Source organism: Leptopilina heterotoma, unplaced genomic scaffold (genome assembly GCF_015476425.1).
Source record: "Leptopilina heterotoma isolate Lh14 unplaced genomic scaffold, ASM1547642v1 Lhet_108, whole genome shotgun sequence".
Taxonomy (NCBI): domain Eukaryota; kingdom Metazoa; phylum Arthropoda; class Insecta; order Hymenoptera; family Figitidae; genus Leptopilina; species Leptopilina heterotoma.
This window is the reverse complement of record NW_025110825.1, coordinates 1,428,061-1,443,623: the sequence shown is the minus strand read 5'-3', so window position 1 is coordinate 1,443,623 and position 15,563 is coordinate 1,428,061. Positions and strand designations below refer to the sequence as shown.

The 15,563-nt window shown below is 21.9% G+C and overlaps 1 protein-coding gene and 1 long non-coding RNA gene across 4 annotated transcripts in view; one reads left to right on the top strand and one right to left on the bottom strand.

Moving 5' to 3' along the window:
* LOC122502994 (protein madd-4) overlaps positions 1-15,563 on the bottom strand; it is a 245,727-nt gene that overhangs the window by 26,079 nt on the left and 204,085 nt on the right. For all 3 annotated transcript variants that reach the window (XM_043613374.1, XM_043613388.1, XM_043613381.1), the window contains 4 exons: positions 7,176-7,317; positions 6,314-6,446; positions 3,043-3,145; positions 2,598-2,696 (listed from right to left, as the gene is read on the bottom strand). In XM_043613374.1, the coding sequence (XP_043469309.1) occupies positions 2,598-2,696; positions 3,043-3,145; positions 6,314-6,446; positions 7,176-7,317 (477 nt within the window). The remainder of the gene's footprint in view (positions 1-2,597; positions 2,697-3,042; positions 3,146-6,313; positions 6,447-7,175; positions 7,318-15,563) is intronic.
* The window catches only part of LOC122503062, a 164,438-nt gene that overhangs the window by 37,449 nt on the left and 111,426 nt on the right, over positions 1-15,563 (top strand). The window lies entirely within an intron of this gene.

The following is a 15,563-nucleotide window of genomic DNA, read 5'->3' as shown; positions in this document are numbered from 1 at the left end:
TATTTATATAAATGATTCTTCGCAAGAATTCAATTATGTCGATCGATAAATAGCAAAATTATTCCCGAAAATTCAATTATTTTGAGGCATTTTAATAAAATTCTTTGCAAAATTCAAATATTTTTATAAACAACAATATTCATCACAAGAATTCAATTATTTTTAAAAGTATTACATTTTGTTTTGGCAATTCAATTATTTAAACAAATTCTAATTAAACGTTCGCAAGAATTGAATTCCCAATGGGAAATTTACAACTGGCGTAGTACTGCGCCAGCACTGGCAGCACTGGCGGCAAGGCTGAGAGCCAGCACTGGCATGGCACTGGGATGATAACGCCGTCTGGCGCTGCCGAAGTACTGTCTGTCAGTGCTGCCAGGCAGCGCTGGCGCAGCACTGGATCAGTGCTGGCTGAGAATATTGCCGCAATAAATGCTGTATTGTTATTAATTAGTCGTAAATTAATAATTATAAATAATTTAACAACTAAATGGTAAATAATATTAATAAATATTTATTATTCATAAAATATTTCTCTTCTCAAAGAAATTGTATTAAAGATGGAGACTAACAATGGATATAGTAAATAAAGTAGAAAAAAATTGTTTATAACATCTAAAAATTAAATAATAAACAATTACAGTAAGTGTGCATTAGATTTTCATATTTTAGTACCTAACGAATGGAATCTAGAAATATCGCAAACCTATGAAAATAAACAAAATTTCTGACGAGGGGAATCGAACCTACGACCTACGGACTAACAGACTAACGCTCTAACCACTAAGCTAACGACACATGTGTACTGTAAAGTATTAACATCTCAGTATCATTCAGACATATAATTATTGAGTCAAAGATGAGAAAAAAATAGGGATACGTTAGAAATAATAAATTGAAATAAAATAAATTAAACTAAATTTTTAATAATGAAATTACTTTACTTATTGCATTTAACATTTTACGTAATTCTTAAATTACGTGGTAATTTTTTAATAATTTTTTATTCATAGTAAGAAGTATAATAGTATTTTAATAGGAACCAAATTATTATTGAGATTAAAGTTTAAATTTTGTTTATAATTTTAATTTGTTTAAATAATTTATTATTTACAAAATTAGACTATTGTGTTAAATTGTTATTATTAAATTTAATAAGAATAAAAAATGAACAACTGAAAAGTAAAATATTAATTTTTTTCAATAAATTTATATTTATAAACATTCATAAACTTTTTTTATAATTTTTTTCAAGTTTATGTCAAAAAAGCAACGTTGGCAAAGAGCGTTGTGAACAATTTTTCTATACTCAGCCAGCACTTGCCGCCGTGGCTTGTCCAAGCTTTGGCGAAACAAAAATTCTGTACTGCGCCAGCACTGATTGTCGAAGCTCGGCTAGACTACGCCGAACAATCGTCTGAGTACTAAGCCAGTGGTGAACATCGGCACTACACTGGCATTTCCCATTGGGTTATAATCATAATTAATAAAATGCTTTTAGGAATTCAATTATTTTCAAAAAATTTCAATAACATGTCACACATACATTTAATTATTGTCAAAAATTTTAATAGAATTCTTTGTAAAATTCAATTATTTTTAAAAACTTTTCGCAATTCAATGATTTTTAATATCTATGTTTATAAAATTTCCAAACAGAATTGAATTATTTAAAATTTTTTTTGTAAAAATCTTTGTAAGAATTCAATTCTTTTCATGAATAATAAAAATTTCTCAGGAATTCAATTATTTAAAAATGTTTATAAAATTCTTCGCAAAGAACTAAATTATTTTTTTAAATATTTAAATTCTTTCATGAATAATAAAATTTGTTGAAGAAATTAAATTTATTAGCTGCAGAAGAAAGAATTAAATATTTTTTTATGAAAATTAGGAAATAGTTAGAAAAATGAAATATAGAATGAATTTTTTGTCAGTTTTGTAAAGTTTCTAAATAAAATGAGTTTTTTTGGTCGTCAAGTTTAATTTTTCGATAGCTATTTTTTTACTACTTTTTTTAGTTTGAAAGCTTATTTTTTAAAAATTAATTATCAAGTGCAAAGTCTGAGAATTGAAAATTGAATTATTGACAAAGAAGATCTATTATAATAATAAATAAGTTGAAGTAAAATATTGAAAACTAATTTTAAAGAAAAATAATACGGAGAAATTAAATATTCATTTAAACAGTAAAAATCGATTGATTTACTATCTTTTTTTTTCTCCTCCAGTTCTTTACTCTGATCGGAATATCGGATGATAGGTGAGCGAAAAGGTTCACTTGGTCGAATCGTGTTTCCTGCTGAGTAATTTCAGATAATATAGAAAGAGAGCGAGAGAGAGGGAGGGAAAAAGGAAGGAAATCGTATTTCACCCCAATTTCGTTTTTTCTTGACTTGAACCTTGACGAAAATGCACTCATTTTATTTGTCCTCTTTTTGCAAGAGTTTACAAGAGAAATAGGGAGAGAGAGAGAGAGAGAAAGAGGGAGTTTTTAGAAATGAAATGAGACCGTTTACTGTTCCCCAAATAATGCTTTGCAATTCTCTATTTCTGTTTCTGTGTATAGTACATGTTTCATAGAGGATTCTACTTACATCACTCCATTGTCCTGTTTCCCACGTAGGACATGAGAATTCATTACAACTCTCTTGGTATCTCGGTTTATGCGTGGCACTGCATTTGTAGTCTGGAAGCTGTATCAAAGAGAAAGAAAATTAACACTGGAGTCTCAAATATTTTATTATAAATATTTCGACAAATGTGATAATAAACAAGACATTTTGCTGTTTTCAAAATAATTTGCTTATTTTTTTTTTTTAATTTTTGCACGCATTAAAAATTAATTGTAAAGTTTCAAAATGTTTTTAATTACGTTTTTATTTCTAATGCAATCGGTAATTATTGAAAATATTTATGGCGAAAGAATATTTCTTTTATTTTAACGTTCAAAAATTTTTGAAAATAGGACTAATTTTCAAAAATATGGGAGAACAGAAAAATATTTTGATTTTTATAAAAATGTAGGTAAAATTTCTTGACCTTTGTTGTTTCGTTACCGATTTCTTCGATACAGAAAACAGCCCTCGATCTTGAACCGCCTCCACAACTTGCACTGCACTTGCCATATTCATTTGTTGCCCATCTATAAAAAAAACGGTTTCTATTTTTTCTCTCTCAAATAAAATTATTACTGTGAATAAAAATTAATAAAAATTGAATGATAATTAAAATATTGGTAAATTTCACAATACGTTTATAATCAATAATATAGAAAAAAATATGTTTCCATTCGAATTTTTGTCTATATTAAATTTATTACTTATAGTCTATGAACAAAAATTACATAAACATAATCAAAAATTCAATTCGTTTAAATTTCGATTAAATTAAAAAAATCCGATATTAATAATTAAAATAGTAATAAAAAATAATTGTAAACAATAAAAACGTCTGGAAATTGTTTCTAAATTCAAATTTGTTTTTAGTAGTCGGTTCAAAAATATTTGTTCATTATTATAAAAAAAAAAGTTATCGAGTATATGCGGGAAAATTTGTTGAGCAGACGGTTCATATAATTCGCGTGAGGCAGTTTCTTCTTAATATAGATTAGCAGCATCACTTTTTTTTATTATTTTTTTTTTTTTTTAATATAGATGCTGTGTTGTAGCCAGAGGCAACCAGTTTTCATGGGATGCCCAGACGGATCTATCGATCGTCTCTCTTGTGGTCGTCATTTATTTTTACCTGTGCAAAAAACACTTTTAAGAAAAAGCAACGTCGTTTTCACGGTTTCTCTCTTGTACGAGACAACTTTTGTCTGTCGGGAACGCATGTTACCACCGCGTAAAAGAAAAAGCGAAAGAAAACTAGCAAGGGAGAGAAACAGAGTTAGAGAAAAAAAAGAAGGGGGCGGATAAATTTCAAAGAAACTCATGTTGCCAGAAAGACATTCTGAAAGTAAAGATTCTTATCCTCTATGAATCATCATCAAAAAAGGAGAGGAAAAATTTTATTTGTGTAGAAATATATATATAAATATAAATAAATATAAATGTATATAAATATAAATTTATAAATACATATAAATATGAATAAAAATAATCTGGAAAACCTGGAAATGTCAGGGAATTTTATAAACCTTGAAAAAATTTGGAAAAGTCAGGGAATTTTAATCAAAAATCCTGGAAAATTGTTGTTTTCTAAAATTATTGTGTTTATTCTTAAAATCTATTTTCACTTAAATATTTGAAAATTAATTAAATTTTAAAAGAATTGCGTTTAAAATTTTAATTAATTAATTAATTTTTAATTAATTTAAATTTTTAATTAATTTAGTAATTAATTAAAAATTAATTAATTATTTTTAATTAATTTAGTATTTATTTTAATTAATTAATTTAAATTTAATTTTTTTAATTAATTTTTTAATTAATTTAATTTTAATTTTTTTTTTCATAAGTAAATGAACTTCAAAAGATTTTGATTTAAAATTTTGTAAAATTTCAATTTTAAATGAATTTAATTAGAAATATAAAAAAACTTAGATTTAAAAAAAAAAAAATTTAAACTAAAATTCTTCTGAAATTAGTTAAAGTTTTTAATATCTATTTAACTAGTATTATTAAAAATAATGGATTTATAGAAGAATTTTAGTTAAAAACACTAAAACAAATTGAATTTTGAAGCAACTAGAAATGATTGAAGAATATTCAATTATTTTCAAAAGTAGTAAAATTCTTCTCAGAAATTCAATTATTTTCAAAAATCAAATTTAATCTTGTCAAAATTTTAATTATTTTCAAAAACTTTCCTCAATTGAATGATTTTTAATATCTAGTACTTTAATAAAAATTCCTGAATGAATTCAATTAGTTAAAAATTTTTTTAAATAAAATTCTACACAAAGATTTAATTATTTTCATAAATAATAAAAGTTTCACGCAGGAATTCAATTATTTACAAATTATTTTCATATATTATTCAATTATTTTCATGAATAATAACATTTTATACAGGGATTCAATTATTTTCATAAATAATAAAACTCAATGCTGAATTTCAATTATTTTTAATTTACAATATTAATGGAATTCCTCGAAAAAGTTATTATTCGTAAAAATTTTATTAAAATTTATCAAAGAAATTTAATTATTTTAATAAGCTTTGCTACAATTTATTTATTAGAATTTAAGTATTATTTTCAATACATTTTTAATTAAATTTCTTTAAAGAATAAAATTATTTTCAAAAATTTTAATGAACTTCTTTGCGTAACAATTCAATTTTTTCAAAATAATTTTAATAAAATTCTTCGCAGAAATCCAATTACATATGTTCAAAAATTTACAAAAATTCTCGTCAGAATTTCAATTATCTTTATAAATAATAATAAAATTTTTCTCCGAAATTCAATTATTTTTAAAACTTTTAATAAAATTCTTGGCAGAATTTCAATTATTTTTAATACAATTTTTATCAAATTTCTCGAAAATTGCAATTATTCTTAAAAATTTTATTAAAATTTGTCAAGAGAATTCAATTATTTAAAAATTTGTTGATAAAATTCTTTAATGAAAATTCAAATTTTAAGAAACATTGAATTGTTTAATAAAATATTTATTTTTATAGTTAAATAATTAAATTCTCATAGAATTTTCTAATAAATATTGATTTAAAAATGAATTTGAGCCAATTTTAAATTTTGATATGCGAAGAAAAAGAAGTTTTATTTTGATTTAATCAATATTTCATAAATTTGTGTCAAGTTTTTTTTCCACCTTTTTCGCGGGTTTTGTAAATTAATAGAATTATGCAATAGAGTTGTTTAATGTTGTGTGTGTGACATGGTGAAGTAGAAAAGTACCTGTGGAATTACTTAGTTCCCTTGGGTGGTGCCAACAGTGTGAAACTGAATTAAACTAAATTCGAGAGTAAAGCAATTAGTGTGATTTAACAGGACGTAACATTGGCTTTGATTTATTTAACAATAACACCAGAGTCTAAACAACAATATCGTTTTTCATTTTTTTTTCGAAATTACTGCGAGTGTTAGTTCACTGTTTAGTAGAAAGTAATTATTAATTACTGATTGTAGGCTAAAAATTATTAATTAGAAATTGTAAAATTAGTAAATGAATTAAATTAAATTTATTGAACAAGCAATATTAAAAGGAAAAATTACTAATTATATTAATTATTATTATATTAATTACTAATTATATTTCTATATAATTATTCAATTATTATTTACTCAATTGTTAATTTTGATCCGAGGCCTGTTATAAGAAAATAATTATTTTTACACACTCACTTTGTTGTACAAGAATGTGTGTTGCATGGCATTAGAACCTTTTCCGGTTTTATGCTCGGATCACAATTAGATTCATCAGTTTCGGTTTCATCAGGTCCAGTTGATTTGCATACTGCTCGTGCTATTTTATAACCTGAAATCATTATTTCTATGTATTAATATTTAACAATATTCAATAATTCCTCATTTCTGTTTGTTTATAAAATTGTGTCGAATTCAATTTTATGCATATATATATATTATTCTGTTAGGAAATTTAATTATTATTCTTCTTCATTTGATTTCATTGTAGATTACACATATTCTTCCATAATGAAATTCGATTAATTTTTCATTAATTCTGCCAATTATAATTTTCAATGTAAATTATACATATTTTTCCATAATATGAAATTTAATTAATTTTTGACGAATTCTAACAATTATAATTTATTTATTTATATTTGTTTATTCATACGTTTCCTGTGGTACATTGAGATCATAAATGGGTAATAATTATAAATTTAAATACTAGATATGAAATTTAATTATTGTTTTTATGAGATTTAATTAGATTTTTATAAAAAGAATAATATTATAAATTTTTTTTTTATTCAAGATATATTTATTTTTCGTATTTAATTTTATTATATTTGATTAATAATAATTGACATTTAATTAGTAACTGGTAGCAAGGATGAGTAATATAACGTTTAAATATTAGGTATAAAAAAAAGGAAAATTGAATTTTTTTCGATATTGAGAGGTATGTTTCTATTATAAATTATGGGGTACAAAGTATTTAAAGTATATATAGTACACGGGGAAGATTAAAATGCTTGTAATTGAAGAAAGGATTAAGTGGTGTTTAAATGTGTCTTACCTCCGCCACATGATTCGGTACAAGCAGAAGCTGGTTCTAGGACCCAACTATATCTTCCGTGACAACTTGATCCATTTCCGCCACAAACACCGCACACGTCAGTCTTTTTATTACTTCCTATCCTGAGATCACATCCCACTTTCTGAAACAAATTATAACAAAAGTTAGTCAAATTATTTTTTCTCTCATTTATTTATTTATTATTTATTTTCCCCTGATTTGTTAGAAGTATTTGCTTTTAGATAAATTTCTATTATTTATTTTATTCATTTTATTTATTTCATTTTATAACAATTATAAATAATTTAATATAATATTTAATACAATAACTAGGAACAATTCGCGCGCGGCTGACATCTCTCTCACTTTTTTAAAAATAAAATTAGCAATTTTAAAAGAAAATAGAATGTAAAAATTTTTTTAATTCAGATTTTTTTTCTAAAAATAAAATATGTTTTAATATTATTATAATTATAGTAATTAATATTCTGACATAGGGAATATGTCAGGGAAAAGTCAGGAATTTTTATGAGAAGTACTGAAAAAAATTAAATTTTTAGAATTCATAAGAAAATTCTGAATTTTTGTCTTTTTTGCTTGACTCATAAACTATAAAATTACCACGAATTCTAATAGGTACAAAACCTTAAAAAAAATTTTCTATTTCCGACAGGAATCAATTTTTTAATATTATTTAATTATTTCAAAAGTTTTAATGCAATTATATTGATAAATAATAAAATTCTTCACAGAAATTCAATTATTTTCAAAAGTAATAAATTTTTTATCACAAAATTCAATTATTTTCAAAATTTACAAAAAAATCTCGACAAAATTTCAATTATTTTCAAAAATTTTCCTCATTTAAATGATTTTCAATATATACTATTTTAATAAAAATTACCCAAAAGAATTAAATTATTTAAAAACAGTTTTAATAAAATTGTACGCAAACATTTAATTATTTTTAGAAATAATAAAACTCATCGGAGAATTTAAATTATTTTCAATACAGTTTTCATTAAATTTCTGAAAAGAAATTAATTATTTTTAAAATTTTGAATACAATTCTTCGAAGAAATTCAATTTCAAAATTGTTTATAAAATTCTTTGTGTAAGAAAAATTAGAATTGAATTATTATTTTCAAAAATTTCTAATTCTTTAAAGTAATTCAATTATTTTCAATATAATTTTATTATAATTTTTGAAGGAATTCAATTATTTTCAGAAATAATAAAATTCTTCGCAGGAATTTAATTATTTTGAATAAAATTTTAATAAAATGTCTCAAAAAAAAACCAATTATTTCCATAAATAATATAATTCTTTGCAAAGATTCAATTATTTTCAGAAATAATAAAACTCATCGGAGAATTTAAAATTTAAATTATTTTTAATTGCAATTTTAATCGAATTTCTTGAAAAATGTAACTATTCTAAAAAATGTTATTCAAATTCGACCAAAAGACTTCAATTATTTAAAAATTTGTTTAAAAAATTGTTTATAAGAATTAAATTTCAAGAAACATTTAATTATTTAATAAGTTATTTATTTCTTTATTTAAATAATTAAATTCTCGTAGAATTTTCTTATAAAAATTGATTTGAAAATGAATTCTATTTCCTACTTCTTAATAAAAATTTGTAAACAATTAACAATTTTCTAGTACCTATTTTTTATAAATAAAAAGGAGAATAATTTGCATTATAATTTAGATCAGTCAAACTAAATTTGTTATAGAAAAAAACATATTACAAACAAAATGGGTATATTTTTTATTTTTTAATCATAATTTTTTTCAAAATTTTCAAATTTGTAATATCAATTTATTATAAATCATGAAAAAATACCTGCATATTTTCGATTTGTGAAACAATATTTTTTAAAGAAAAAATTATGATTCCTGATAAAATGTAATATTCTTAAGTCCCTCATTTTACAGCGTACAAACTATATCTATAAAATATATAAAAGTAAAAGAGAGAGAGAGAGAGAGAATTTGTCAAGTGAAAAGTTTCGGATTCGCAGTGAAATATTTTCCATGATAAACAACTCTTGGAAGTCAAACTTGGTAGTTAAAATCCTTGGACTTCGACAGACCCTTCAAAACTAAAAATTTAGCTACAAGAAACTTGCAAAAGTTGTTAACGATTCGATGAGAAATTCTAAAAAAAAACTCTCCACGCAAAACTTTCCAAGAATTGTCAAAGTAGGACATGCGATGCAATATTTTTTAAAATCTGTGAGATTTTACACCTGTTTCCTCGCGTAATGTTTTGAAAAAAAAATCCTCTCAAAAAAATTTATTTAATTTTCAAATATCACTCTCAACAATTTTTCCAACACTATATTTCGGGAAAAATGTTTAAAAACTGATTTCATAGAAAGGAAACAAATTTTTTTTTGTAAAATCCATCAATTTTTAGTTTACAAATGGTTTAATTGTTCTTTAAAAATTTTGTACAAAAGGTTAATTAAATCCCTTCAGTAGAAAAAAAAAATATTTTTATTAAATTGATCTTTCTTTTATAATTGAATTTTTTTTTGTTTTATTTTATTTCTAAAAAAAATGAGTTTTCTGCAAACATAAAATAATTTAAAATCAACTCGGCTATGAATTTTACTATATTCGTGAAATAATTTTCCCTCTCGCGATATTTTAATGAGTTTTATATTTAAAAAAGAAAATTCGAATGGTCTGGTATAGAAGAGTGTTCTATATAAAATTATCTAAATACAATCAGATTTCTTAATGAGTGTAACGATTATATTGTTGATGTGGATAAAAGGTACACATTTACTATATATATATAAAAACGTTTATTTGCCAATAATCCAATAATTACCGTTGTTTGAGAAACTCGTATTTGAAAATTGTTTTTTCCCTTTGATAATGTTCGGCTCCTATTAGTTTCAAAGGAGTTTGTTTGATAACTTTGTCGAACATAACCGATTGTTTCATCAGCCTTTCCAATTACAACTCCGTTTACTGGGCGATACTGTTTTCCCAGCAAGAGCAAACATAATTTCGGAAACGATAGCGTCTTCCTTCTACGCGAAATGTCCCTCCAACTCAATATCTGAACTCAGTCATACATATATCTATGTAACTATCATTTCAGATGAGATCAATTACAGTGAGGGCAAATAATGTCAATTCTCTTGCAATCAAAGATTTTTTCATTTTTCACTAATATTTTCATTTTAATTACATTTTTATATTTATGGCAAAACAAAAAATAATATTTGTAAAAATAATTATTTTCTGAAAAAGAAATTCAAGAATTTTTCATTTTATTTTATACTATTTTGTCTTCTAAATAAGTATTTTCTTATAGTGAGGGAAAAATTTTATTTGAAGCAAATATAATTTATTTCACGGTTACCACAGGTCAGGAAATTCAGGGAAAGTAGAATTGGTCAGGGAAATCAGAGAAAAGTCAAAGATTTAATTATTAAATTTTTAGAATTCATAATAAAAATTTATAATTTTAGTTTATTTTTTTCTTTGGCTCATAAACTATGAAATTACCACGAATTCTAATACAAAACCTTCAATTTTTTCTATTTTTGATAATAATCTTTTTTTAAATAACTTAATTCTTGAAGAACTATCGTAAAATTATTAATTATAAATTATTTAATGAATAATTTTACTTAAATGTTTCAAAATTAATTAAATTTTAAAAGAGTCGCGTTTACAATCTTCATAAATAGATGAACTTTAAAAGGTTTTAATTTGAAATTTTATAAAATTTCAATCTTGAATGAATTTAATTATAAATTTTAAAGAACTTTAATTTTCGAAACATTTTAATAATTCAAATTCTTCTAAATTTATTTAATTTTTTTAATATACATTCAATTAATTAGTAAAAATAATGGATTTTTAGAAGAATTTTGGTTAAAAACATTAACAAAATTGAATTTTGGAGAAAATACAAATAGAATTGAAGATATTTCAATTATTTTCAAAAGTAATTAAAATCTTCGCAAAAATTCAATTATGTTCAAAAATGTTTAAAAAATCGTGAAAATTTCATTTACTTTTATAAATAATAAAATTCTGCTCTGAAATTCAATTATTTTCGAAAATTTTAATAAAATTCTTGTCAAAATTTCAATTATTTTAAAAAATTTTCCTCAATTCATTGATTTTTAATATCTCCAAAATTCAAAATAATAAAAATTTAACAGAAATTCAATTATTTACAAATTGTTTTATAAAGTTCTTCGCAATAATTCAATTATTTTTATAAATAATGAAGTTTTTTACAAGGATTCAATTATTTTTATAAATAATAATATTCTCTTTATGACTTCAATTATTTTCATAATAATAAAACTCATTGTATGTAAATAATTGAATTTTCGTTGAACTTTCAAGGACGAATTGATTTAAAAATAAATTTCAATTTACGTTTTAGATAATAATTGAATATTTAAATAAATTATTTTTAATAAATTTATTATTAAAAATATTTAATAAATTTCTTTGCCAGCAATCAATTATTTTTACAAAAAATAAAAATCTTCGCAGGAATTCAATTATTTTAAAAAGATTTTACTTTAATTCATTGCAAGGATTCAATTATTTTTATAAATAATAAAATCCTTTGCCGAATTTCAATTATCTTTATTTCAATTTCAAATAAATTCTTTGAAAAATGCAATTATTTTTATAAATTTCGTTAAAATTCTTCAAAAAAAAAATCAATTTTTATAAATTTTAATAACATTTTTTAGAAAAAATCAATTCTTAAAAATTTTAATAAATTTTTTAGAGGAATTCAATTTTATGAAGTAATCAAATATTAAATCAATTATTAATTTTTGTATGGAAAAAATTATATTCTCGTAGATCTTTCTAAGAAACGATTTTTGGAAATAAATTTCAGTTAAAATTTTAGATAATAATAGAATATTTATTTAAATATTTAAAAAATTCAATTATTTAATAAACATTTCATGAAATTCTTTGCAAGTATTCAATTATTTTTTACAAATAATAAATTTCTTCTCAGGAATTCAATTATTTTTGTAAATAATAAAAACTTTTGCAGAAGTTCGATTATTTTTAATTCAATTTCAAATAAATTCCTCGAAAAATGCAATTATTCACAAAAATTCTTTTAAAATTCTTCGAAGAAAATCAATTATTTTTAAAAATTTTAATAAAATTCTTTGGAGGATTTCAATTTTAAGAAATAATAAATTATTTATTTCGTTATTTAAATATTTTGATTTTCGTGGAATTTTCTATAATGAAAATTTGAATTGAAAATGAATTTCAGTTAAAATTTAAGATAATTGAATATTAGATGCATTATAGCTGAAATTTTTAGAAATAATTTAATTTTAAAATGGTTACAAATTAAAATCTTTCGAAATTTGCATTTTTTATATTTTTATCTATCAATTCTTTAGAATTATGTAATTGTTTTGAAAAAGTTTAATTAAATTTTTTTTCAAAATTATTTGAGGTTTTTATTTTTTAATATAAATATTTAATAATGATTTTATCACTCGATCGTATAGATGTCAAAAATTTTAATTTTTCCAGAAAAATAAAATTTCGAAAATGGTCAAAAATAATGTTTTTTTGAAACATTCTAATTTTAATAGTAGGGGGATAGTTTTAAATGTTTAGGGGTAGTTTTTAAAGTTTTAATTTAATGATATTTAAGACCAAAAAATTAGTCAAATTTATGTGATAAAAGTTTTTAAATTGAAAAAATCTATTTTCTATGTTAAGGGGGTAGTTTTTGGAGTTAGGGGCGTTTTTTCAAAAATTCATTCTATGTCTATTTGAGAGCTCTAAATGAGCGGTAAATTTTTTAGTTTAGGTGGTAATTTGTCCTAAAGTATCAAAGTTTAAATTAAAGTGGAAGTCAAACTGTAACTTAAATTGTTAATGAAAGTGAAAGTCAAATTAAGAATCAAAGAAGAAGTGAAAATCAAAATAAAGTTTCAGAATGTCATTGCGCAATTATTTTCGATAATTTTTGGCAAAGAATCTTATATATGAAAGCCTATAATGCGAATAAGATCTCATCTTTGGTCCACCATATCATTCCAATCTCTCTCTCTCTCTCCCTCTTTGCGCGTTCCTTTTGCACAGCCAGTTTAGTTCACTTTTCTCGTCATGGATAAGAGATGAATAATGTACTTCTATACTCAAGAGTCCTCTATGCAAGCTGAATAACAAATCAGTCTACATTCGAGTCGGGTCACGATCTACATCAGAATAAAATTTTTCCGAATCGAACATTTAATCAAATACCACCTTTCAAACCACCGAAAATTTTTCATGATTAAATAAAAAAAAAAAGAAAAGAAAATTGTCATTTTACCCTCGAAATTTCATTATCGAAAAAAGAATCGACATTTATATTAAATTATTAACATATACAGAAAATTTATTTTCAAGTTCACAAATAGCAGAAATTTATTTTCAAACTATTGAAAATTAGTAGAGTAACCTTTTAATGTCAGACGTGCTTTAAAAAATTTTTTTCTATTCCGAAATAAAGAATATAAAAGCTCAAGTGGTGGAAACAATTTCAGTCAGACACGAAGTAATTTTAATTTTCGATTGAATAAAAAATTTGGAAAATCTTTTTTAAGGAGTAAGAATATTACATTTTTCAGTAGTAGAGCAGTTCGTTAGGTCAGGCAAATTAGGTTGTAAAGTTATTTTAAGTCGGTCATTTTTTCTCAATTATTAAGTCATTCTAATTTCATCATTTTTTCGAATTTTTTTCTTGTATTTTTTTACTTATGTAGGTACTTATTAATTTTAATAATTATAATTAAATAATTCTATTTAAAAAAATTTCTAATAAAATTGTATGCAAACATTTAATTATTTTCAGAAATAATAAAAATTTCACAGAAATTCAATTATTTTCATAAATAATAAAATTTTTTTAAGAAATTCAATTATTATTTTCATTAAAAATAATTTAAAATTCTGGAAAATAATAATTGAATTAAAATGATGAAAATAATTTTGATGAAGTTACAGTAACAATATTCTTATCTTATAATATAAAATAATGATTTTATCTCTCGGGCATCTTTAATTATTAGAAAACATGAAGAAATCGATCACTCCGAGTCTTCGACTCGGAGCAATCGATATCTTCATGTTTTATAACAATTTTTTATAATTTTTTTAATTTCAAAAAGGTTTGAATTTAAAATTTTTGAATGTCTTAATTCCTGCGGAAAATCCTGTTCCAAATATAAGATTAAAAATAGAAATTGTGCAAATATTTTTCTTCTTTTTCTAAAACAAAATAATAATATTTTTTTAAAAAAATTGTGATTCATAAACAAAAATAATGGAAAATAAATAAATTTTCTTTTTCTTAATCACAGTTGTTTAACAAATTTCTAATTTTCCTTAGAAGTAAAGAACAAAAATCTGCATAATTTCAATTTGAAAAAAAATTATATTTAACAAAATTTTAGTCTTTTAATGAAAAAAAGTAAAAAAAAATTCTGATGATTTCTATTTGTCATTACAATTTTGAATTAATTATAAAATACAAATAATTATAACATTAATTAATTAATTAATAATAATAGAAAAGTATAAAGTTTCAAAGAATTTTATCAAAAAATTTTATTATTTAGAAAAATAACTGAATTCTGGCAAAGATATTTATTAAAATTTTAAAAAATCCTAATTAAATTCATTTGAAAAATTTCTTTGAATTTTTTTTTTAAACTAATGGAGTTTTTTTTTAATAATTTTAATTGAAAATTTTGAAAGCAATTGAATTTTATGAAGCAGAATTTTATTAAAAGTAAATTTAAAATAATTGAATTATTGCGAAGAATTTTACTATTTATAAAAATAATTAAAATATTTTGAAGAATTTTACTAATTATAAAAATAATTAAATTGTTATGAAGAAGAATTTTATAGAAATATTTAAAAATAATGAAATTTTTTCGCAAAATTCAATTGAAGTTGTTTGGAAAATAATTGAATTTTTTTAAATAATTTTATAAAAATTAAGTATATTCAAAATAATTGAATTCTTTCAATTTTTTTACGAATATATATAAAAATTGCATTGAAAGTAATTTATTTTTGATATAGAATTTTTTTAAAAATATTTTGAGAATAATTGAATTATTTTTAGAGAATTTTAAATTCTTGTTGAAATTGCATTTTATGGGAATTTTGGAAAATAATTAAATTCTTTCATGTAATTTTATTCAGATTTTATTAAAAATAATTTAATTTCTGCGAAGAATTTTTGTATTTATAAAAATAATTGAATTGTTTCGAAGAATTTATTAAAATTTTAGAAAATAATTGAAATTTATAAAAATATAATTTTTTAAAAACAATTAAAATTGTTTTGAAAAT